Below are 22,894 nucleotides of genomic sequence, written 5' to 3'. Positions count from 1 at the left end.
TGTGACTGACTGCTGTGCTGAAGCTAATGTAATGTATGAATTATAGCTCTAGCTAATAAGAAATTGGGCTTCAAAATCATGAACACAGTTTATCAAACAAAAGCATCTGGATCTGCCCAGATCCAAGATTGAGTCAGCCTTCACGGAACACTTTAACAGGTTCATACTTGTTGCTTACGTTGGAGAGAACAGATCTCTGTAGCTGACATCTTATGACAATAGGTGAGTGGTAGGTGAGTGTAGTTTGCCCAAAATGGCCTTGCAGCCCAAATTCAGAAGCCAGGCAGACCTAATTAGGCCTGTGGCCAAGAGATTCCCCATTGCTGATCTAAAACTCCAGGAAAGTGATATTAAAGCCTTGCTGACAAATGCCCCATTTCTGATAACTGAGTATCTGGCCATAGTTGTCCATTCCCTCTTAAACGCCCAATCAGAGTACAGAAAATCGTTTCAAGGTTACTAGATTGGTAACAGGGACTGGGCATTACAATCAGGTCATGCAGGCACTTCGTTAACTGCAATGGCACCTGGTCAATGTCTGGGGTCTGTGTATTTTAAATGTGTATGTTTTTTACAGAAAATTATTGTCTTTTTTAAAAAAATTGAAAATATATTTTTACATTTTTGTAAATATTTGTAATGGAAATATTGATGGGCAGAATAGAAGTATTGCAAACTTACAAACAAGCAAAGGAGCATGGAGCAAAATAAAATACAGAACTATTTACCTGCAGTGCACTGTAATGGGATGGTTTCCTGTCTGCTGTTGCTGCTTTTGGACAGCTGCAATGAGGTCAATCATTCCCTTCCCTTCAGCAGGAATTCCAATTTCAGGCCATCCATGAAAATGAAACTGTCGGACAAGTCTGCCCAGCTTCTCCTGGTCATTCAAAAGGAAGAAAACCACAAATTCAATGCAGCTTCAAGAATGGAATGGAACACTGGAAGCCAGCCACATACCTTATTATCTATAGGAACCTTTTCATATATGGTCAATGTAAATTAATCATGTGATTTATATAAGGTAAGAGGATTTTAACGAGTAATCTAAATTGAGCTAAATTTACATTTCAGTTGGCTTTAAGCAACCCTGAAGTTCAGAAAACCACAGCGGACACAGACGTATTTAAAATGTGATCATTAATACCTGATTGTGCATAATCAGGAAGTCCCTGACGCTTATGGCATCAGCCAGTGAGTCACTCTTTATCTCGATGGTAATCTCTCCATAAGTAACAGATCCCTCTGATGGCCAGTACTGAAAACATTTTTCCTGTAACATTGAGGGAAGAAAAAGGAATGAACGCTGCCTCCAGAACTTCTTGGTTGAAATATATTCATGCAGATACAGCACTGGTTCCTCAAAAACATTAGTAAGAACTAGTTCCTGTCTCCTTCCCCTCCCTCCAGTCGCACATTACATATTATACAGAATAACTATTTAATGCCCCTATATCTGAGTACTGAACAGAAGAAGAAAAATACAGGAAGTTCTACGCTCTCCATGTTTTAGGTGATGCCTGTTTTCTATGGGCAATTGATGTTACACAAGCACATGCTTGACATACAATACTTCTGCACTTTGGGAGACAAATGAAAAGTTTTTAAAAAGGGGAAAAGTTAGAAAGACACATTAAAAACTTTCACGAATCATATGACAACACAAGTTGCTTTTGTAATGACTTAACAATGATTTCAGCAACGCTTGAAACGGATATCACTGTAAAACCCATTATATCTCACCTTAAGTTAAGAAATGTAGTTTGATGCTACAACAAACATGCAGACTTCTTGCCACCATGCAGCATAGCTGTCAACGTTCCCCTTTTCTTAAGGGAAATTCCCTTATTCCAAATAGGATTCCTCACAAGAAAAGGGAAAAGTTGACAGCTACGCCATGCAACTGCTGACATGCAGTGCGGTCCAGAGGAAGTTAAGTAAGCACTATTAAGCTCCACTGACATCTTAGCACTTAATTCCCATTGATTTCCCAATTGACTTGATTATGTGTAACTTTCCCTAGAATTGTGACAATTTTTGTCTGAATTTTCAGTACTGAGGATCATCAAGCCAGGTTAGATACAATTCGCGTGAAGCTGTGTGCATCAGGAACCATGCTGCTACATGTCTCATTCTTAGCCTGAAAATCTTTGTCAAGAGCAAAGCATTTTTTTAAAAAAAAGTGGGGTGAGGAAGAAGAACAGCAAAACATTACAGTGACACCACATAGTCCCCAGGCTGCACAGCACTCTGCAGCTAAACACAGCTGGGCTTTGCTAAGATTTGGTGGTATGAAGCATACTTGTGGCTATTTATAGGCTAATTATCTTGTGTGCGTATATGTGTGTGTGTGTGTGTGTGTGTGTGTGTGTGTGTGTGTGTTGGAATGTCCTGAAGAAAAATTTCACTTCCTCATCACACTTTACGCTATTCATAACAAAATATGTTGTTTTTTAAAATTGGGCAAAGTGGTCATACCTGCTCCCTTTCGAGAACTTCAGTGAGCATTACAATTGTGTGGCATTTCCATTCCCACACCATTCGCCAGAAGTCTTCCACAGTGTGAGGAAGAGGTCCTTGTGTTGCAATGAAGTAATCCTTTTGGCGATAGCCCTTCACAGTAAAAAAAACATAAATGCAACGATTACCTGATGCCTCAGTGATTTCAATTTTTTAACTCCAGGCAATCTAAAAGTGATTCTAGACTAACTAGAAATATCAGAACAATCAATTCTTTTCAGAAAGCTCCAGAATGAGCCACAAATCCAGAAAACTGTAGTTAGTCCCTTACATACAATGGAAGGATAGAGAAGCCAGTTCAGGAATAGAAAAACACTTAAGATTTGTATTGTATTGTATTGTATACTACTAGCACGGCATTGATATCCTGCCTTTCCTCCAAGTAGCTCAAAGTGGTACACATGGTTCTCCCCCTCTCCATTTTATCCTTAAAACAACCCTATGAGGTAGAATAAGATAGGCAGAGAGGCAGTGGTTGCCCAGGTTGCCCAGAGAGCCTAAGGTTACCCAGTGAGTTTCATGGCTGAGTGAGGATTTAGACCCTTTATCGCCCAGGCCCTAGTCTAACACTCTAACCCAGGGGTCAGCAACCTTTTTCAGCAGGGGGCCAGTCTACTGTCCCTCAGACCTTGTGGGGGGCCGGCCTATTTTTTGAAAAAAATAATAATGAACAAATTCCTATGCCCCACAAATAACCCAGAGATGCATGTTAAATAAAAGAACACATTCCACTCATGTAAAAACATGCTGATTCCTGGACCGTCCGCGGGCCGGATTTAGAAGGCAATTGGGCCACATCCGGCTCACGGGCCTTAGGTTGCCTACCCCTGCTCTAACCCCTACACCACACCAGCTGCCATTCATGATCTGAATTCAGGCAATAATCTCAGGTGGCTGCCTCATGTGGGCGTGATGAACTGATACTCCACCTGGCTCCCTGGCTGCCAAGTCAGCCCTGAAGAAGCCTTGCATGGTTGTGTTTACTGCTGCCACCCATGTGAGACTTCTGTGAGGCCTCTGAGAAAGGACAAATGGGGTCCTTCAGAGTGAGAGTAGGAGCCAGGTGCCTCTCACCGCCCACCTCCTGCGAGACAGACTTTCATGCAAGTCCTGTAGGCGCATGCATTCTCTCTCTCTCTCTCTCTCTCTCTCTCTCTCACACACACACACACACACACACACCACAAGAGAGAAATAATATATATGATTTATAAAGCCAATGGACAATCCAGCAAGTGTCTGAAAATGTAATTAGGTGGCACTAGAAAGACTGTGGGAATTTAACCGGGTTCTTTAACTGACTTATTAAGCTTCCCTCGAGGACTGTATTAAAGTATTAGAAAATAAAATAAAAATCTAAGGGTCAAGAGAAAAAAGATGGCAGTGTGTATATAGAGATGAACCCTACGACTGAGGCCATGAAGGAGTAAATACTGTTCAGGCAGCTGAACTGTATTTGGAAGAAGTGGAGAAGAGGAAAATTCTTATTTGATAGCAAGTAAATGCTTCACTGCAGGTGGGGACCTCAATTTCTGTTTTCTCTTAAGGAACAAGGAGAGCAGGGAGGTTTGTCTCTCTCTGCTGACATTTTAAGTGCAAAGCCATACTTTTTATGATGTTGATAATTTGATTCTTTTTGAAAATTCTCAAGTTACTCTTCAATATAGCTCATGTGGTAATGATAAAAGCACACGTGCAACCATGTTGCCTGCTAGTCGAAAACAAAGTTGATTGCTGAAAAGACTTGTAAAAACCAGTACTACACATATTCCACATACACAGAAACACTTACGTCTATGAAGGAAGCATTGATATAATCCGTATACTCCTGACCTCTTTTCATTGAAAGAATCACTCTGTTAAAGTCATCTAAAATACAAAAACACCACATATTAGGTTTCTTAGAATACTTAGCATTTTATAGTCAATAATACAATAAAGCTATGAAGCTTCAGGCTTTCGTAGAATCAAGTTTACGATATATCTTTGTACTTCAGCCTAGCAGTGCCACCTGCTGTTGAATGTGTAACATAACTGTACACTACTAGGTAATTTGGATTAATAAAAGTATTTCGGTTTTTACAAAGAGGAAAATTGATATCTTACATGGGATGATTTGGATAACTCTGGCTTTCTTCATATTTGCGGGCAGATTACCAGTTCTCATGTTTTCTTTCATTATTCGAACATTTGTTAATTTCTACAGCAAAAAGAGAGATTGGGCTAGGACTTTGTAGATTACTGTATAAAAACACAGAATACCAAAAATGGCTAACAGATACACATCAAAATTTCATGATATCCTGTTCCTTTGAGAGATTTCTAGTTGATTCACCTGATCCCAAACCACCTAAACCTCCACCTGTGTTCTTTTATGTTACACCTATATGGAAAGCATTTTTTTAAAACCTGGAAACTAAGACACACTGCTTTTGTTTTCTGCAGGCAAGGTAGGTAGCTAGAAAGAGTGTTTTATAGGGGCTGGATATGTACAGTTCAATTTCTAGTAGCTTGTATGTATTACTTGTTTCTAGGTTAGATTACTGCAATGTGTTATACATGGGGCTGCCTCTGAAGACGGTTTAGAAACTTCAGCTGCTGTGAAATTCAGTTGCCAAGTTTTCACTGGGGCAAGACAAGCTGAGCATATGGCGCTAATCCTTGCCCAACAACACTTGCTGCCAATTGGTTTCTGAGCCCATTTTAAAGTGTTGGTGCTGACCTATGAAGCCTTAAGCGGCTCAGGACCTTGATACCTTGAGGAATCTCCCTATATGGACCTACCCAGACCCTGCGTTTGGAGGCCCTTTTCTTTGACCCTCCTCTTCCCAAAAGGTTCAGAGGCTGACAACATGAGAACAGGCCTTTTTTGTGGTGGCTCCCCATTTGTGAAATGCTCTCCCCAGAGAGGCTTGCTTAGTGCCATCGTTACATGTCTTTAGGTACCAGGCAAAAACACCCAAGCCTTTGGCCATTAAATATTCTATGGCTTTTTAAATGTGGAGAGACTGTTATTATGATTTTTCTGTGGGGTTTTTTGTTTTTTTTTACTATGCTATGTAAGTTATGTTTTTAATATTGTACACTGCCCTGGGATCTTTGGATAAAGCATGGTATATTATATTAAATTAAAGTAAAGTAAGTTAAAAAATAAAGGTAGTATGTACATATTAAACAATAAGTATTACACACAGAATCATAGAATTGTAAAGTTGGAAGAGATCCTGTGGGTCATCTAGTCCAACCTCCTGCAATACAGGAAAGGTGAACAATGATGTTATAATTTACCACAAATGTATGTATGAATGTAACATAAAAAAAAAACTTCCAAAAGTAGAAGGGACAATTACTTTTGTTCATATTTGCAAATTCAACAGATCTCAAAATGCAAAAGAATGGGTTGAGCTACAGTTAAGTCAAGAAAGTATAACTGGTGTTAGCCTTAAAACATAACTTCACTATATTCATAACTCCAGACATATTATATATGCTATGCATAATATGACTATTATCACCAAATTCTAATTCAGGTGAAGTTTCTTTATCTAAAAAATACCCAACCCCAACCCAATACTCTAAGAGGATTAACCTTTTAAAAATCAGAGTAAGAAACTATTTCTTTTAAGTGTGAGCCTGAAATCTTTGTAAATTTTTATTTAATACTTACTTTAAACTCTTCTTCTAGCCCTAGTTTGACAAGATTTGGTGCTGCATTGTGCGATGGCTGCAGGTGCTTTTCTAAGGAGGACACATCTAGTTCTGTGTCACCATAGAGGTAGTATTCAAGTAAGGCTTGATAAATGAAGGAATACTGCATCTGTAAAGAACGTAAGCCATTTTATAAGCCAGGACACTTTAAATATTACTAATCGCATATAATATATGATATGAATAACCTCCAGCTATCTCATACACTTTTATACAGTAGTCAGAAATGTAACTGTTGCCTTTACAAATAGTAGGTAAAAAACTTACACATACATTATGATTGAATAAGCCAATAAAATACAGTTTACTGTTAAGGAACAAGTCCCTCTCTCATCCACCGGAGCGACCACAAGGAGATTGGAAGTTTTCACTTCCATTTTCAATTAACCCAAGTTCAGCATTACATCAAAATTCTAAACTGTGGCTAATATATGGTTTATTGAAACAATCCACATTCAAAAACCAAGGCTTGGAGACTAATCACAGTTCGTTTGAGTTTCGATTAATCATCCTAAGGCAGTTCAACAAAAGTTGAAGTGAAACCTTACTATCCCCTTTTTCTGACCACACAAAAGGCTAGAAAAAGCAAGAGCTTGACCTAAGTTTATTCCCATAATGATAAAATGTATCTTATCCTTATGTAATAATTCATCCTTATGGCATTTAGGAATTTTGGTGACAAACCGCAAACTGCAAAGCAAAGGAAGAATCTTGGTTGCAGCTAGTGATTTGTCTGGAGAGAGTTAAAAAAATTAAACTACAGAGAAGCTTCATCCTTCAGAATAAATTAACAGCTCACACCCCATAAAAGCATTCTAGAATCACAAAGAGCCATTTAGAACACAAAAGATGAATCACACCTTTAAAAAAGAAAAAAGAAAACAGAGACTAAATATAGCGAAAAATAAGACTGTGCTAAGGTGGAAGAATTGGAGTTTTTCAGGGCAAGAGAATTAATACAGATGTTTTGTATCTCTGGAATTTAGGAAGTTCTCTTATACTATGTCAGACTAGCTCAGTATTGTTTACATCAGGGGTAGTCAACATGGTGCCCTCCAGATGTCCCTGAACTACAGTACCCATCAGCCTTAGCCAGCATGGCAAATGACCAGGGCTGCAGTCCCAACAACATCCAGGGGCATTGGCTATCCCTGGTCTACACTGACTAGTAACACCCCACTACCCGTGTATCATATAGGCCAGGGTGGGGAACCTCCTGCTGTGGGCTGAATTTAAGCCCACAAGGCTGTTCCTCAAACTGTGCTCAACCTGCCTCCTACTCGATGTCAAACATGGTCAGGTGAGGGCAGGTAAATACGTGGCTTAATGACTGACTGCCGCGTGGTGAACTCAGTCACGCAGCCTGTCCCTGCAGAAAGCAGGGCTGGACTTACAGCCCAGCAGATGGGCTGCCTGATCAACTCTAATGGATTGGCCACGCACCGAGCTCTTTGTAGGAAACTTCATTGTGCGGCTGATCCCTGGATGGCGAGTTCACCCCTGCTGGATTGGCTGTGTGACTGAGTTCGCTGCCTTAATTTCCACTATCCCTGGCTCCACAATTTGCTGCTCTAATTGGCTGCTGCTTTGGCACACTTTTTAAAATATAGGTCTTGTCTGCTTTGGAATAATGATGTCATCACATAGAGACATAGATGCTGGTCTATGACCATAATAAAGATTTGGATTGGATTGGATGTCATCGCATAGCCAACCATGATTAGCCAAATGACAATGTCACTGAGGACAAGCAAAGCTGATTTAGTATTAAAGGAACAGTAGATGAAGACTGCAAAGAAGTACTGCTTTTTTGGTAAGGGAGCACAGGTGCATTCCCGGGGTGCAAACACTTTCCTGCTCCCACCCACAAGTGACGAAAGGTGTAATGTTTTTCATGGGTGAGGGCAGAAAATGTTGGCCAACACCTCCCTCCAATTGGCTGAGTCATTCTGTCATCTTTTAAGCTGAAAAGATTGATAAAGATGACAGAAGGTGTATTTTATTTACTTACATCGGTCTGAACCATTTGTTGGCGTTGATTGCGGATTCTTGCCACAAACTCAAAAACGTCGACTTTTTGCTCGACATGCATCATGTCAATCATAGCATCGATTACTATGAATGTGCCTGTTCGACCCACACCAGCACTTAAGAAGAAAGGAAACGCAACAGGAATTAGGAGGAAAATGATGAAACATATTGCAGTAACCTTTTTGGACTTGGCAATCCTTCTTCTGAAGTCTTACTCCCAGTATTTCTGATTTTCTTTGTCCTCCTTACTTATTTTGCCATCACTATGACAGGTCAGAGCAGACTCTCTCCACTACGTTTAGTGGCAGTATCAACACCTCCAGCATTCAGTTTATTGTGAGACAGGACCCCCTATTTAGGAAGTGCTTCCTTCTTAACACAGGAGTAGGGATCGCCAAGCAATCCCACCCTCCGTGCTTATGTAAAAAACATGTGTGGGTCCTTTGCAAATATGGCTGCATGCTCAAAGGCTTTCTCGCAACCTGGAATCCTGCCCAGTTGTGAGACAGTCTTTCTGCAAAGGTCCCAAGGCAACAGTGTTTCATTCTTTGTCCAGGGCTACTTCGCATTGGGTTGGGGACTCACAGCAAGAAGTCTGAATGAACATGAATAAATCTAAGTTGGGATAGAAACTCAAAGTAACTCAGATTAAAGTATCAATTGGACCATACCCATAAGTAATCTTGAATCTACTTCCTGCTGCTTATGGTCAAACTACATAATGTGGGGTTCACTGTACCTTTAATTGCAAGTGTGCTGCAATCACACATATTGTAGCACAATTTACAGTGACAAAAGGGCTGTGTAGGGGCTACTGAAACCTCCCTGCTGCTTTCTGCTCTTCCACCTAGAGCCTTCCTCCAGCTGCTGTTCTTCTAGCTGGACTCACTTCGGTATCCGGGCGAAAAATTATCCCATGGGATGGGCTAAGGAGGGGAAATCAGGAGGTAAGACAAGGGTTCCCTCCTCCACCCACTCTTTTCACTTTAAGACACACTTTGCACATCCCCAAGTTAACTACTTTAGGATCTTGAACTTGAGACTCACCTTTTATTTTTAACTAGCACCTTATGCTGGCCTTATGAAGAGATAAATACAGTCTTACCTTGGATCCCAAAAGCCTTGCGAGTCGAATGTTTTGGCTCCCAAACGCCGCAAACACGGAAGTGAGTGTTCCGGTTTGTGAACGTTCTTTGGAACCCGAACGTCCGACATGGCTTCCAATTGGCTGCAGGCGCTTCCTGCGGCCAATTGGAAGCTGTGCCTTGGTTTCCGAACGTTTAGGAAGTCAAACAGACTTCCAGAATGATTCTGTTCGACTTCTGAGGTAACACTGTATACTGAATTGAATTCTAAAATACCATTTTGACACCAATATGAACATTAGATATAAAAATGTACAGTATTGATCTACTGTGAAATGCTAAAATACTGTCCTAGTGTTTAATAGCACAACCACTAGAGGGGGCATGGTTGCTACTGATTACTGATAACTCAAATGATTTTCAGCCTTCCTTTCAGAGGAAAAGGGCCTGGCATCCTGTGCTAGGCATAAATGTTCCTCTGGTATCCTATTATTTTATTTTGGTCTGTTGTTCTTGTGATGTCATATTCCAGCTTTCTAAATCATAACTTATTTCCTTAGACCCCTTCCCATTTATTATATATACACACAAAAAAGTTTATCAGTGATACCACTTCTTCTAAGCATCCTGCTACAAATTGTACAAAGAGCATTTTTACATTTTGATTGGGCCCTGATTACTTTCAAGTGTGGTTTAAGAATGCATGAATCACCCATGCTTCCTCCTCCATCAGACTCAGATGGCCTTCCCCTACCTCCTTCACGGTACTGGTAGCTACATATAAGGCTACATAGACTGCTAAGAATACAAGTACATTACTACGAAGAGCTTGTTCCTTTTCCTGTTCCATCTCTATCTTTTTTCACTTCTGTGCCATATCTAAGCTTGTGGCAGAGACTGTATTGTTTTCTTAACCTAGAAAACTGCTGGTGCTTAATGAATATATTTATGCTGATAGTAAAGTTTTGTACGATGGGCTATTTTTAAAATTGTAAAAAAGATTCCTGAAGGGAGATTTGCACAGGCATATCTTGGCATAAGTCACAACAAATGGTCCGTCTCTCAAAATGGAAAAGGGGACAAATTAATCCCTGCTGATAAATAACTAAAGAGAAAATTTTGCTTTTTTTCACAGGTGATACAATACAGATAATCATCATCCAGAAGAAGCCAGTTTCCTGATGCTAGTTCTGATGTTGGCTTGTTCTGCTCTTTCTCAGAGACCCTAGTAGGAAAAGCCCACATTAAGGAGGCACTTGTTGCTTAATCATGTAAAAATTGATTTTGCCCACTTCCTGTTAGGCCACCCCAAGGTAATTTTTCATGGGTATGTGTGTGTATCTGCATATTTATACATACACATACCTGCAGTGAACCACAATTGGTCCAGCATGTGCAGGATTCAAAGATTTTACTTTCTTTAGGAATTTGAGCATTCCAATAGGTGTGAAAGGCACTCCAAAATCAGGCCAGCTGGTGAAATGAAGCTGTGTCACAAGCCTGGGAGCTTTGCAGCCATCAGAAACCTGCTGGAGAGCCAGAAACAAAATATGAGTATGACCATTTATTTCTTTGGCTAAAATCAGCAAACAATCCAGTTAGCGTGACCGATCCCTCCCTCTTCAGACATCAGCGGTAGCAGCCTAGTCTAAGAATTAATTTTAAATGTTCAGTATATAAAGAGAATTACAGAGTTACTCAGCTGCCAGCAAAAAGCATAGAAACTGCAAATTAAAGCATGTGCCTTAATGGCCTCACTTTGTAAGTCATAAGTGCATTCCATGACCTTGAATGTTGTGCTCATATAGAACTTAGTCTTCATGCACCCACACTTCCCCTTCTTTCAGCAAGAGTTATTGTGGGGACACCTTAACCTGTAAGCACCCCTGGCCTGAGACTGGCAAGTGGATGGAGAACAATTTACCCCAATTGGAACTATAGACATTTCCCTCCCAAAAGAAACTTCAGAGAACAGAGAGCTACTAGAGCTTTTGGTGTTTAATGGCAACATGAAAACAAAAACTACATGCAGAATGCCAAATGAAATCTCACTTCGGGCACAGTTTAATAAAATATAAGTATTGAGTAGAGCTAAGTTTTCATGTGACAAAAACAGTTTTCACTCAACAAAAACAGACAATTCCAAATACGTATTTTAGAGGTTAAAAATAGATCAGGAACGTTTTCCAATTATGAGAAATATTAAATGGGGTCTTTAACTTACTGACTGAATACAAAACTTCCGAATAGTATAATCCACAAGAACTATACAGTCCTCCACAGAAACTCGGATGTTTCCGTAAGTCCAGCATCCCTGATCAGGCCAGTACTGGAAACACTTGTCCTGTGCAAATGTAAAGAATACACACAGTCACTTCAAGCTGCAATATATGCCCCTCAAATAACTGAGCTACTATAAAGCTGTACAATTATTTTGAGTCTATTTAAAGTATGCTTTTTAAAATTCTAAAACGGAAACTGACACCACCTAACTATATTAACAGTGAGTTATGAAATACCATAGGACCAAAAATTCATTAAGGCATGACTTCATCCCTCTCTGATTTTAAAAGCCCGTTTCTCCAGGTTGCAGGATACAATAATTTCAATCCAGAGCCATTTGTAGCCAATGGTTACATGACATTCTTTTAAAAATCTATACTGCATACAATGAGAGAATTGTTGAGAACTCTGTCAACATTTCTCTACGAATGCCAGGAGAGGTCATCCTTGAGCAATAAAAGTTGCATGCTCCTCAGTGACCGAGATATATTTATTTTGTTAGCATCTGTATTGGAATTGCCTTTAGATGTTTTTCTTGTCCTACTGCTTATGTTTGCCACCTTGGGCTCTTTGGGAGGAAGAGTGGGATATAAATTTAAATATTATTACTATTATTATTTTCTGCTTCCCAAACACACCTTATTCACTTTTAATTAGCTACCTAAAAAGCATAACAGGAAATGAATATGCACACGAATATGCTCCAGCCATCATTTTCTACCCTGTTGCAGATGAGCTGGGAAATTTCATATTGTATTTTATGAAATCAGTTTTATTCTAGGAACTAGTAATTGGGCTGGAAGGTAAGCTGGAGCCTGAAAGTCCATCTAGCATTCCAGGAAAGATAATGAAATTTGGCAGTGAATTAGGGACGAGAAAAATGCAGTCAAACAATTCTCAGCCATTCCCGCCCCCCACAACACATGGCTACTAGTCGTAATAACTATGCTGTGCCCCCAACATTGGAGGCAGTAATGTTTCTGAATACCAGTTGTTGTAAAGTCCTGCTTGAAGGTTTCCCACAGGCATCTGACTGGCCACCGTGGGAACAGGATGCTGGACTAGATGGGCCATTGGCCTGATCCAGCAGGCTCTTCTTAACTTCTGACACAAATTACTATCTTCAAAGACGTTTTCATAACCCTATGCAAGTGTATATTCTCAGGTGGAAAATAGATGCAGAATAAATAATACATATTTTCCTACCAATGAAAACTGTACAGCGGACGCTCGGGTTGCGAATGTGATCTGGGAGGGATGCACGTTCGCAACCCGCAGCATTTGCAACCCACAGTGATGCGTCTGCGTACGCAAGTTGCAATTTGAAGCTTCTGCACATGTGCAAAGCGTGAATTAGCACTTCTGCACATGCACGGCCACCGAAACCCAGAAGTAACCCGTTCCGGTAGTTCGGGGTTTCGGCGGTCTGCAACCCAAAAAAACGCAATCTGAAGCGTCTGTAACCCGAGGTATGACTGTATCTCTATAGGTAATTCACAACTGCCATAAACCAGGGTTAAAGCCCGAACATTCACATTTGACTGAAAACATGATTCAGAAATGACACACACACACCATTAAGTTTCTCAGTTAGTCACCAATTATTTGCTCAGAAGTGAAGAAAGTTTAGTTAAGCCAGCATGCTGCAGCGATTGTGTCAGAAACCCAAGACTTATTAAAGAACTCGGAACAGGAAGTGGTAACATTAGTAACAGTCTTGTGAGTTATGGGAAAACTCCAAACAGTATGAGGGGAAATATTTTAAAAATGGGTCCTACCTCTTTTCTCTCTTTCACATTTGTTAACATGACAATAGTTGCAGACTTTTGTTCCCATATCATCCTCCAGAAATCATTTACAGTGTCTTGTTTAGGGCCTATACATACAACACAGCTATTTAATCAAAAACTATGATGAACATAAACAATACTACTGTTAAAAAGGAAAAGGGGAAAAAAATCTTTATTTCATTTATTTAAAAATATCTCTATAGATAATAACGTTCAAAGCAGTTCACAAGATTTAAAACCAACCAAATAATTCCACAGTAAATACTAAAGAGGTAGCAATGCTGCCCAGAAGCAAAATTGTCAAACAAAAGCCCAAGGAAATAAAATAGTCTTCATCTAGCACCTAAATAACGCTAGCATATGTGTCAGGCAAACAAATGTAGACAGGCTATCCAAAGAGGCAGAAAAGGTCCTGTCTAACCTTAGACGATAGGGCACTCAGTGCAGGGCCTTCAAATATGATGTAATGGGTAACTTCATAGAGGACAAGGCTGCACTTTCATTAGATGGAAATGGTCTGACAGCAAACCCATGTGCTTCCCATATTACTGTATATTTAAAGCAAAGCTATGCATCTTAATGCAGCTTATTAAAAAATAGCATTTCTCACAAAATAGAAATATCTGATTCTAGTTCATAGGAGGAATGATGTCATTGTGACCATGCTATCTTTCATTGTTCAAAATCTCCCTTTCCTTTCATTTTGGCTTGGGGTGCTTCTAGATGGCAACTTCTCACACAACTGGAGCTCCAGCAGGAACTTTGTAGAAGGCGTATTTCCTCATGTGGAGGGTTGGCAAGGTGGTGGTTGATTTCTCACTGATTGGTTGATTTTTTTCCTGATGTGCTATATAGGGCTTGGCCTTAGGCCTAGCTGCCTGTTGATGTAATCTGGAGAAATGGATGAAATTGCACTAAGTGCTTAGTCCATGTCTTGAGCAGCCCATCCTTCACGTCTGGGTTCTGCTCAGAGTTAGCACGCCAGCTGCAATGGGTGGCTTAGAAACAGTCCAAGGCTAAATGCCTGGAGCAGGACTACTCATCTACCCTCCCTTTTCTCTAAGGAATGTGTGAACATGCAGAGTGGGGTATAAAGCCAAAGCTGTATTCAAAAAGCTCTTTAAAATCTGACTGCCTAAGCATAAGGGTAAATTCTGAAGAACACATTTGCTGAAATTGATTTGTACATGCAGATGAATAAAGCAAAACATTTAAAAGGAGAAATGGATGAAATAATGGAGATACCTTGAGCTGCTATAAATTTATTCTTTTCCTTGTAGCCCTGGAGGAGAATAATGTACACAGTTGTCTTTTAAACTTATGCTCTTACAATATGAATTTCAAAACTGTCAATGTGCTGCTTGCTTTAAAAATTTAAAAAGTAATTTAAAAAGAAATCTATTCACTTACATCTATATATGAAGCATTGATGTAGTCTGAACACTGAAGTCCACCTATTTGCGTTAAAACTACCCTGGAATGGTCGTCTGTAAAGAACAAACATACACAATTAGAAGCTCCTTTGGCAAATATAGATACAGTGCTAACAACCTTCTGAAACACATTGTTTTCTTCTCAGCAACAAAGCAAACTCTAAAAACATTATTCTGCCTGATGAATACCTTAAGCCAATAGCAACACCATTTGATTTATTAAATTTGTATACCACCCTTCATGCGGATATCCCAGGACAGTTCACAACACAAAAATGCAAAATGAGAATACATAATAAATACATGATAAAATAAAGCAAAACAAAAACCATTAGTGAGACCATGAAACAAAATCAAATTTACTGATGAATTCTACTTCAGCAGTTTCACTCCGCGGTCCACTTTTAAAGTTCCTTTCTCAAAGAATATTAACATTAAGTTTTCATCTAAGACTAAAATATCATCTCACTGTTTCTGAATGCAGCCATTTCTATTGTCAAATATTTGTCCCTTTATAATTTTCATGTAGAGACCGACCTGTTTGTCTTACGCAGGCAGAAGAAGGGCAGGTTAGAAGTGACACTTGTCAGGGATCAGCATATGAACAGCCTTAATATGGCTGATGCCATTACTGTTGCCTCCAGCAGCAACCAGCTAAAACCATGCCAATGTATCATCAGTGATGTACACCCATCCTAAATAATTATATTTCTCTCTCACAGGCCTGGGGTGACAGGCCTTCCCTTGTTTACATTCAGCCCCTCATGTAAAAAGGTGACCCAGCCTAACAGAGAGATAGAAGCCCTGGGACAAGGCACTGCTACAAACCCTGATACCAGCTCTGTCCCCAAATGCACTCAGGCAAAACTGTTGCAGGACCTAATGGCATCAGATAAACACCAACAAGAATTCATTCATGTGCAGTCACCCTATTCTCTTGACTGTAATTTATTTTAAATTGATTTTAATATTGTACTTTTAAATTGCTGCAGGTCATCTGAGGCCTTATGATGAAGGGCAAGAAAGAAATCAAAGCAACGATTGTCATCCTGGTATCACCTACCAACAAGGACAAAGCTGAAGGAGAACTCAGGAAGTTTGAGTCTATTTATTTAGACCGTAATCAAACCATAATGGTTACCTCCCCAATTATATCTGTTTAGCAAAGGTTAGAAAAACCATGTTATCAGTGTTGTGAATTGTCAATGCGATTATCTTAAATATGCAGAGCTGGCCCGACCATGATGCGGGGTGAAGAGCCCACCTTAGGTGGCAGAAGTGCAAGAGGCGGTGCTCCGTCCGCCTGCTTCTGCTGCCAATAGGGAGGTGTTCGGGCATGTGACGTTGCCAAGCGAGTGGCAACGCTTTGAGGAGTGCCCTGGCTTCCACCAAGTTTGGTGAGAGGTGGGAGTGGTGATGGCGGAAGTGGAGGAGGCAATTCCTGTTTTGCCTCAGGTAGGAAAATGGGACAGGTCACCCCTATAAATACGTTTAAGCTTAATACACAACAGTCACTGTACATTTTGGTCATTTGGACGAAATGTTTACTATTTTTCTCATTATCCATGCACATTTGTATCTGCCAACTGAGAATAGTACCAATGCATGCATCTGTTGAAGGAGACTCCAGTCAATAAAAGCTAGGGCTAAAGCTTGTAGCCTTTAGATGCCACAATACCGTTGTTTCCTTCTGCAACAGATTAACATGGGTACTTGCATGGAAAACACTATTACTTTAATAAGAATTTGGTCCTTCCCAATATAAACCTTATTATTTATAATAAATCAACAAATCATTAATACTCACAAGGTAGTATGTTGGGATATCTGTTCTTTTCTCTGTTTTCCTCTTTATTTGCCATCTCAAGTGTTCCTTGCATATATCCAGGAGGTAATGACTACAGGAAAAATATGTAGTGTCGGTTCAAAACAGCATACTACAGTGAGTGGTTACATAGAGGAGATGGTTTAAGTAAAACAGTTGTATCCCATGGAGCTCAATAATGCCCGCATAAAAAGGTTAACAAAATTCTTTGAATCCACCAAACCCCAGGAATAAGTTCCAGTTTCAAAGAAAGATGAGTGTTTGTTGTTTGCGCTGGCAACTTGAAATAACAATCTCAAAATGACTCATGTAGTGACCATGCCATTAAGAACTGAAGCATAAACATTGAAAATGAACAGGATTATCGAGTATGGATGAAGGACTCAAAATCCCAGTCATGTGAATCCAAAATAAGTTCAAAATATGCAAGGACAATCAAAGTGTGTGTGTGTGTGATGTGATTAGCTTGACGTGCTATGTTTTTAGAAATCTATTTCAATCCACATATAAATGCTCATTAGAAACTATAATGAGTATAAACGTTTAAAGTTTTTAAATAAAATATGTCTGCATAGAAATCCAGGTTCCAAATCCACACCAGGGCCTTGTGCCTGTAATTTGTGGAAGAAAACTTGCACTCACTTACAATTTAAGTGACACATGTAGTTTGCACCTTAGACATGCCCATCAAATACATAACATACCATTTGACCATCAACGCCAGAAGGCAGCGTTGATATTCACTAGGTTCATGTCCCAATCAATTAGGGGAGAAATGCACCTGGAGGCATGCTTCTATGAACAGATTTCCAGCTGCACTGGAAAGTGTGCACACCTGTACCACAATATGTCCTTGGAGTCAAATCATTCAATCCCAGTAGGAATACTCTCTCTCAAGCCAGTAGTAACATGCAACACCTTGTTATACATTACTCTATCTGGACCAGGACTTCCGTGTTTTAAAATAGGGTTTCATGTAGTTTGCATTACTAAATTACACTTCTACATTACTACATTCAACTTGTTTTTATTATTGCTTGTTAGCCGCCCTGAGTCTGGCCTTGGCTGGGGAGGGCGGGGTATAAATAAAAAAATATTATTATTATTATTACATTTAAAATAGGTACATTGGTACATTCTTCCATTTTGGAGGCAGGGTTAATTACCATTAGAAAGTAACAAACATAATTAGTGAAGGAGAATAAGTTTTTTTACTATGAAATCACCTAATATATTTAGGAGATCCACACTGTGCCAAGGCATCAGGATGTATTTAATTATTATTATGATTTATTTATAGACATGCAAATATAAAACATTTAATTGACAGAGATTCAGTATTACTTTTAAAAAGGCATATTTTAAGCATATAAACATTATAAAAACTACTGACATGCAATCCTGACAATTATAGCCTCCCCTTATATTATAGCCTTAAAGGGCACTGCTGCATAACAGAGACGGTTTAATTGGCATTTGCTTTTTCACTTAGATGAACTCAAATCTAAACTAATGCTGTTCCTTCATTGCCATGGCTTCATCTATGAGAGCTGATGTAAGGAGTAAGTTCAGCTTCATAGAACTGTTCATATGAGGTCAGAGAGCAAACCCAACATGGTATGTTCCTTTCTGCTAGTGAGTGAGCAGCCAGGAAAAAGAAACCCCTTCTGTATGCAGCCACAATGTAGCAGGAAGCGAAAGAGCAAATCTGCTTTACTGAACGAGGTGAGGATCGTATTTACAAGAAACCTTCAGCACCATTAAAAGCAGATTTTGAGGGACTACTGCTAATAGGGAGCCAGAACTTGGGGGAACAACAACAACATACACTCCTCTAGGGGTTGCGCTCAGATTAACAACATGCCTCTGCTTCCTCAAAATTGTCATATATTTTTTAATCGGTAGGAAGGTCAGGATATCACAGGTCACTGATTCAAAGGGGAAAGCTGTAGTCTTTCCTAGGTATCTGAGAAGCTTCAGTTCTCTCCACATCCCGTTCGCCGAGCGGCAAATAACAGCACAATGATGCACAGTTGCTACCACAATTTAGGCTTCAGCAAGATTCATGGATTTTCGGCACCTACCCATATGCCTGCACACTATTCTGAGATGTGGGATAGCTTGGTGGTTATTTATCTCTTTTCTCCGTAATAACCAGTTGCTAATGATGATCCAATCCCCATTTCTTGCAACAAGGCACTGTAGCTTTTAAGGCAAAGGAATGTTTGATAGGAGGTAGGATTTCGGAAAGTTGTGGCACATGGGACAGAATGTCGCTCAGATATGTAAGTATTGGGAGAAACTCCCTAGGTTTGGAGAATATGAACACCAGTAAGAAATGACATTGCTTTTTCTGCCTTTCCCCCTTCTTCCGTATTTCTACAGGAGAGAATCGCCAAGGCCCTTAATTGTTTATGCTGTAGCACAGTGGCTCTGTGTGTGCTGGAAATGTTGTACAGGAACTTGGCACATGAGAACCTGGAGGGATGGGCAGACTGGAAGCAAAGCTGCCCTGAACCTGAACCAGCCAGGTGGAGTAGAACTATGATGGTGTTTGCTCAGTAGAGGCACCCTGCAGAACTCCTTCCATCCCCCAGTATAGCTGGCAAGGAGCCTTATAAACTATCAGTGTGAACTGAAGACCTACTTATTCACCCAGCCTTTTGGTTGAATGCTGCACTTTGCAAACAGGTGTTTTAACTACCAATGTGTTCTTTCCTGCTTGGTTGTTTATTGACAGCTGGACTGCATAACTTTATTGTGTTTTCTTATTGGCACTGTATTCCTCTTCAGGATTATTTTGCATGAGGTAAATTGATAAAAGGAAACATAGTTAAGCACCCAGGAGCTGAGAATGAAGAGCCATTTTGAGTTCAGGCACAGCACGGATTGTAAATAGAATACAAGGCCAGCCCCCTGCATGGCTTCACTGGCAAACCTGGTCATGCCTCAGCAAGATTTTTAATGTTTCTAAATGGCCCGATATCAAAAAGGAAAGATGGTAAGGTTTACATAGTACAGGCCCATACCTTAGCCTGAAACAAATGCCAACTGATACACACATGTGGTCCTACACCTTTTCTTCTTAGAGGAAGAGTAGCTGGGGGAACCCAGGCAGATTAGTGGGGTATAAATAAATAAATAAATAAATAAGGTATTACACACAATTTGTTACCTGTATTTGCTGTGTCTTTGAAGAAAACACAAAATTATATACAAAACATGAAGACTTACATTAAACTCCTCCCGAAACAACTTCCCATCATCAGCTGCTCTTATCCGTATTTCATGTTCCAGATGTTCCACTGGAATAGGAAAATACTTTTTGGGGCCAGAAGGAGACCTTCTGAGAAGCATCTGTTGTTCTGCTGGGTAGGATGCCAACATAATATCTATTATTACATACGGTATGAATAATGACACTGCAGTTCAAATGTTCATTTAGAATCCCCTGCTCACCGAAAGAAAAAGATGAGCGCTGGCTTTTAAAAAGATAATGTGTAAAAAGATGCTAGTAATGCTAAGGAAGAATTTAATCTTCAACTCTGAGGTGTGTTCCTAAGATGATGATTTGGGAAGGGGTGGAGTTGGGGTGGATGAAAGCTTTACCAATAGGAGCTGGGGTGGGTGGGGAGACTGGGAAACTGGGGACAGACAGTGGGCAGAATGGAAACACATCAAACTCTAGTAATGTGTACAATGCTGTGCAAATTTGACTTGAAACGCAGCAGGGAGGAAAAAATCTCACTACGTTTTTAGCCAGCATACTCATAATTAACAGTGAATATCAATGGAGTATTTAGCTGAGAGGAGGGATGTACATTTAATCCTCTTAAGATGCATAGCCCACCTTTACAATTCCAAAATGGAAACACTTAGCTAATGGAAACACAACTAATAAATAAATAAATCAGACAGTAAACACAATGAACAAAAACATACAAAGGAGGCTGATGAAAACAAAAGCCTCACAATATCAGCAGGAAAAAGGATGGGACACTGTTGAAAGTCAGTGGAAGCTGCTGGTTTGTTACTTTGTGGTTTTATTTTATAATTTTAATGTGCCGTATTTTTCCATCTATAAGACCGAATTTTGGAGGACTCAGATTTAAGAAAATGGGGGAAGATGTATCCGTGTATAAAACACCCCCTAATTTTTGACATTTTAAAGGGAAAAAACCTAGTCTTATATACAGAAAAATATGGTAAATTGTACTTGTTTTAACTATGTTGTATAACCTGACTTCAGATCATTTGGTGCTGGGTGGGCTATAAGTTCTAAGAAGAAAGGAAGGAAAAAAATATCCCATAGCAGGAATTTTAGTGCCAAAGCAAAAGGTGGAAAAGTTCCTTTCTGGGATGGGAGGGACTGAAGGGAAGGGAAACACACATCTGAACAGTTTAGATGCTTCATTTTAGTAATTCTGAACTCATAGCTAAATGAGTTAAATTTCACAATGGGCTCTCCTGAAGAGAAGCCCCACATCTAGAAACACCCACCAATATTTATTCTGCTGAATCTGACAAGCTGACTATATTGTGTCATTCATTTTTAACCCTTTCAATATGTTGTAGTGGTTAGAGCATTGGAGTAGAACCTGGAAGACCAGGGGTCAAATCCCCACTCAGCCATGAAGCTCACTATGTAACCTCGGAGCCAGCCACCATCTCTCTCAGCCTAACCTACATCACAGGGTTTGGGGGAGGATAAATTGGGAGGGGGAGAACAACATATATCACATTGGGCTCACTGGAGGAAAGCGGGACTATGTGTTAAATAAATACACAATAAAAGACATTTAATTCTCCAGACGACTGCTGTATATATTGGTTTTGTAAATATACGCACAGCATTTGAAAAATGAGCATTAATACAAGCTGTAGTGAAGAAAAGGCATGAAACAATTTAGCTGTGATTCCTGCATGGCAGGGGGCTGGACTATATAACCCTTGGGGTCCCTTCCAACAATTCTATGATTCCCCTTCTTTTTGTTTGCTAATTATCTGTTTCTGCTATAGGTCTGCTCTAACAGCTGGATGGTGTATTCTTGTGTAACACTTACTATGCCTATACAGTGGTACCTCGGTTTAAGAACAGTCCGGTTTAAGAACGATTTGGTTTACAAACTCCGCAAAACCGGAAATAGTGTCTTGGTTTGAGAACTTTACCTCAGTCTAAGAATGGAATCCGAACGGTAGAAAGGCACTGGCGGTGGGAGGCCTCATTAGGGAAAGAGCGCCTCGGTTTAAGAACGGACTTCCGGAACGGATAAAGTTCGTAAACCAAGATACCACTGTATTTGTATTAATGTATTTGTATTTATTTACACATAAAATCAGGTGCAGCTCAGTGGCCAGTAGTGTAAATTGCGAGTCCAGCCAACCAGTTTAAGGCTTAAACTCAGCTATGAACCAGCTGCTCCTGGGCAAGCTCTTAGCCCCTTGCCCATGAAATGGAAATTTACAATACAGGACTATTGAAAGGATGACTGGTTGAAGCACAAGTTGCCCTCAGTATGCCTCTGAATTCAGGGCTGCTGGGAATCAAAATGGGGGACATATTGTTGTATCCAGCTTGTGAACTTCCTATAGGCTTCTGCTTGACCCCTCGTGAGCCCAGGATGCTGGACTAGATGGGCATTGGCCTGATTCTGAAAGGCTCTTCTTATGACCTTACGGCAGAGGGCCTTCTCGGTAGTGGCGCCTGCCCTGTGGAACGCCCTCCCTTCAGATGTGAAGGAAATAAGCAGCTATCTTATCTTTAAAAGACATCTGAAGGCAGACCTGTTTAGGGAAGCTTTAAATATTTAATGCTGTAATGTTTAACACTCGATTGGAAGCTGCCCGGAGTGGCTGGGGAAACTCAGCCGGGGTATAAATAATAAATTATTATTATTATTATTATTATTATTATTATTATTCACAAGAGAGACTGTAACCTAGTATAAACTCCCACTGGAAGAACGGGGAGGGGGTGAGGTGGGGTGGGGGGAAAGCAGAGATTTTTGCCAGCTTCACCTTCTTCCTGCAGTCCCCCAAGCAATCTCATGTGTTTCAAAGAGCCTCAAACCTTTGAGAGCAGATTCTCAGTGGGAACAGGCAGTTCCAGGCAAAAGGACAAAATAGTAACTTCCTCCTTCCACTCACAGGAGTGCCCTAGTTCTGCTCACCGAGTTTCTGGATCCAAGCCACTGAGAGTTAAACTACACAAATGTCACA

General features: G+C 40.1%; 1 protein-coding gene and 1 long non-coding RNA gene across 13 annotated transcripts in view; one reads left to right on the top strand and one right to left on the bottom strand.

The window, feature by feature from the left end:
* The window catches only part of LOC308477100, a 40,672-nt gene extending 20,798 nt beyond the window's left edge, over window positions 1–19,874 (top strand). Inside the window, exons 3-5 of one of the 2 annotated variants that reach the window (XR_013986372.1) lie at window positions 1,075–1,122; window positions 15,843–16,018; window positions 19,061–19,874. This is a non-coding gene — a long non-coding RNA (uncharacterized lncRNA). Of the gene's footprint in view, window positions 1–1,074; window positions 1,123–4,836; window positions 5,705–15,842; window positions 16,019–19,060 lie in introns of those variants that run through there. The other variant, XR_013986373.1, reaches the window with a different exon arrangement.
* PTPRE (protein tyrosine phosphatase receptor type E) overlaps window positions 1–22,894 on the bottom strand; it is a 148,449-nt gene that overhangs the window by 2,511 nt on the left and 123,044 nt on the right. For 7 of the 11 annotated variants that reach the window (XM_081005235.1, XM_081005242.1, XM_081005243.1 and 4 more), the window contains 14 exons: window positions 19,910–20,043; window positions 16,658–16,748; window positions 14,828–14,904; window positions 14,663–14,699; window positions 13,406–13,503; window positions 11,569–11,688; window positions 10,710–10,873; window positions 8,240–8,375; window positions 6,188–6,337; window positions 4,627–4,720; window positions 4,313–4,389; window positions 2,479–2,613; window positions 1,148–1,273; window positions 729–880 (listed from right to left, as the gene is read on the bottom strand). In XM_081005235.1, the coding sequence (XP_080861361.1) occupies window positions 729–880; window positions 1,148–1,273; window positions 2,479–2,613; window positions 4,313–4,389; window positions 4,627–4,720; window positions 6,188–6,337; window positions 8,240–8,375; window positions 10,710–10,873; window positions 11,569–11,688; window positions 13,406–13,503; window positions 14,663–14,699; window positions 14,828–14,904; window positions 16,658–16,748; window positions 19,910–20,043 (1,591 nt within the window). The remainder of the gene's footprint in view (window positions 1–728; window positions 881–1,147; window positions 1,274–2,478; window positions 2,614–4,312; window positions 4,390–4,626; window positions 4,721–6,187; window positions 6,338–8,239; window positions 8,376–10,709; window positions 10,874–11,568; window positions 11,689–13,405; window positions 13,504–14,662; window positions 14,700–14,827; window positions 14,905–16,657; window positions 16,749–19,909; window positions 20,044–22,894) is intronic. The other 4 variants (XM_081005239.1, XM_081005236.1, XM_081005240.1 and 1 more) reach the window with 3 other exon arrangements.

The sequence above is a fragment of the Podarcis pityusensis genome (genome assembly GCF_964106645.2).
Source record: "Podarcis pityusensis genome assembly, chromosome: 5".
NCBI lineage: Eukaryota > Metazoa > Chordata > Lepidosauria > Squamata > Lacertidae > Podarcis > Podarcis pityusensis.
The sequence above is the reverse complement of the archived record's forward strand: the minus strand, read 5'-3'. Positions and strand labels throughout refer to the sequence as shown.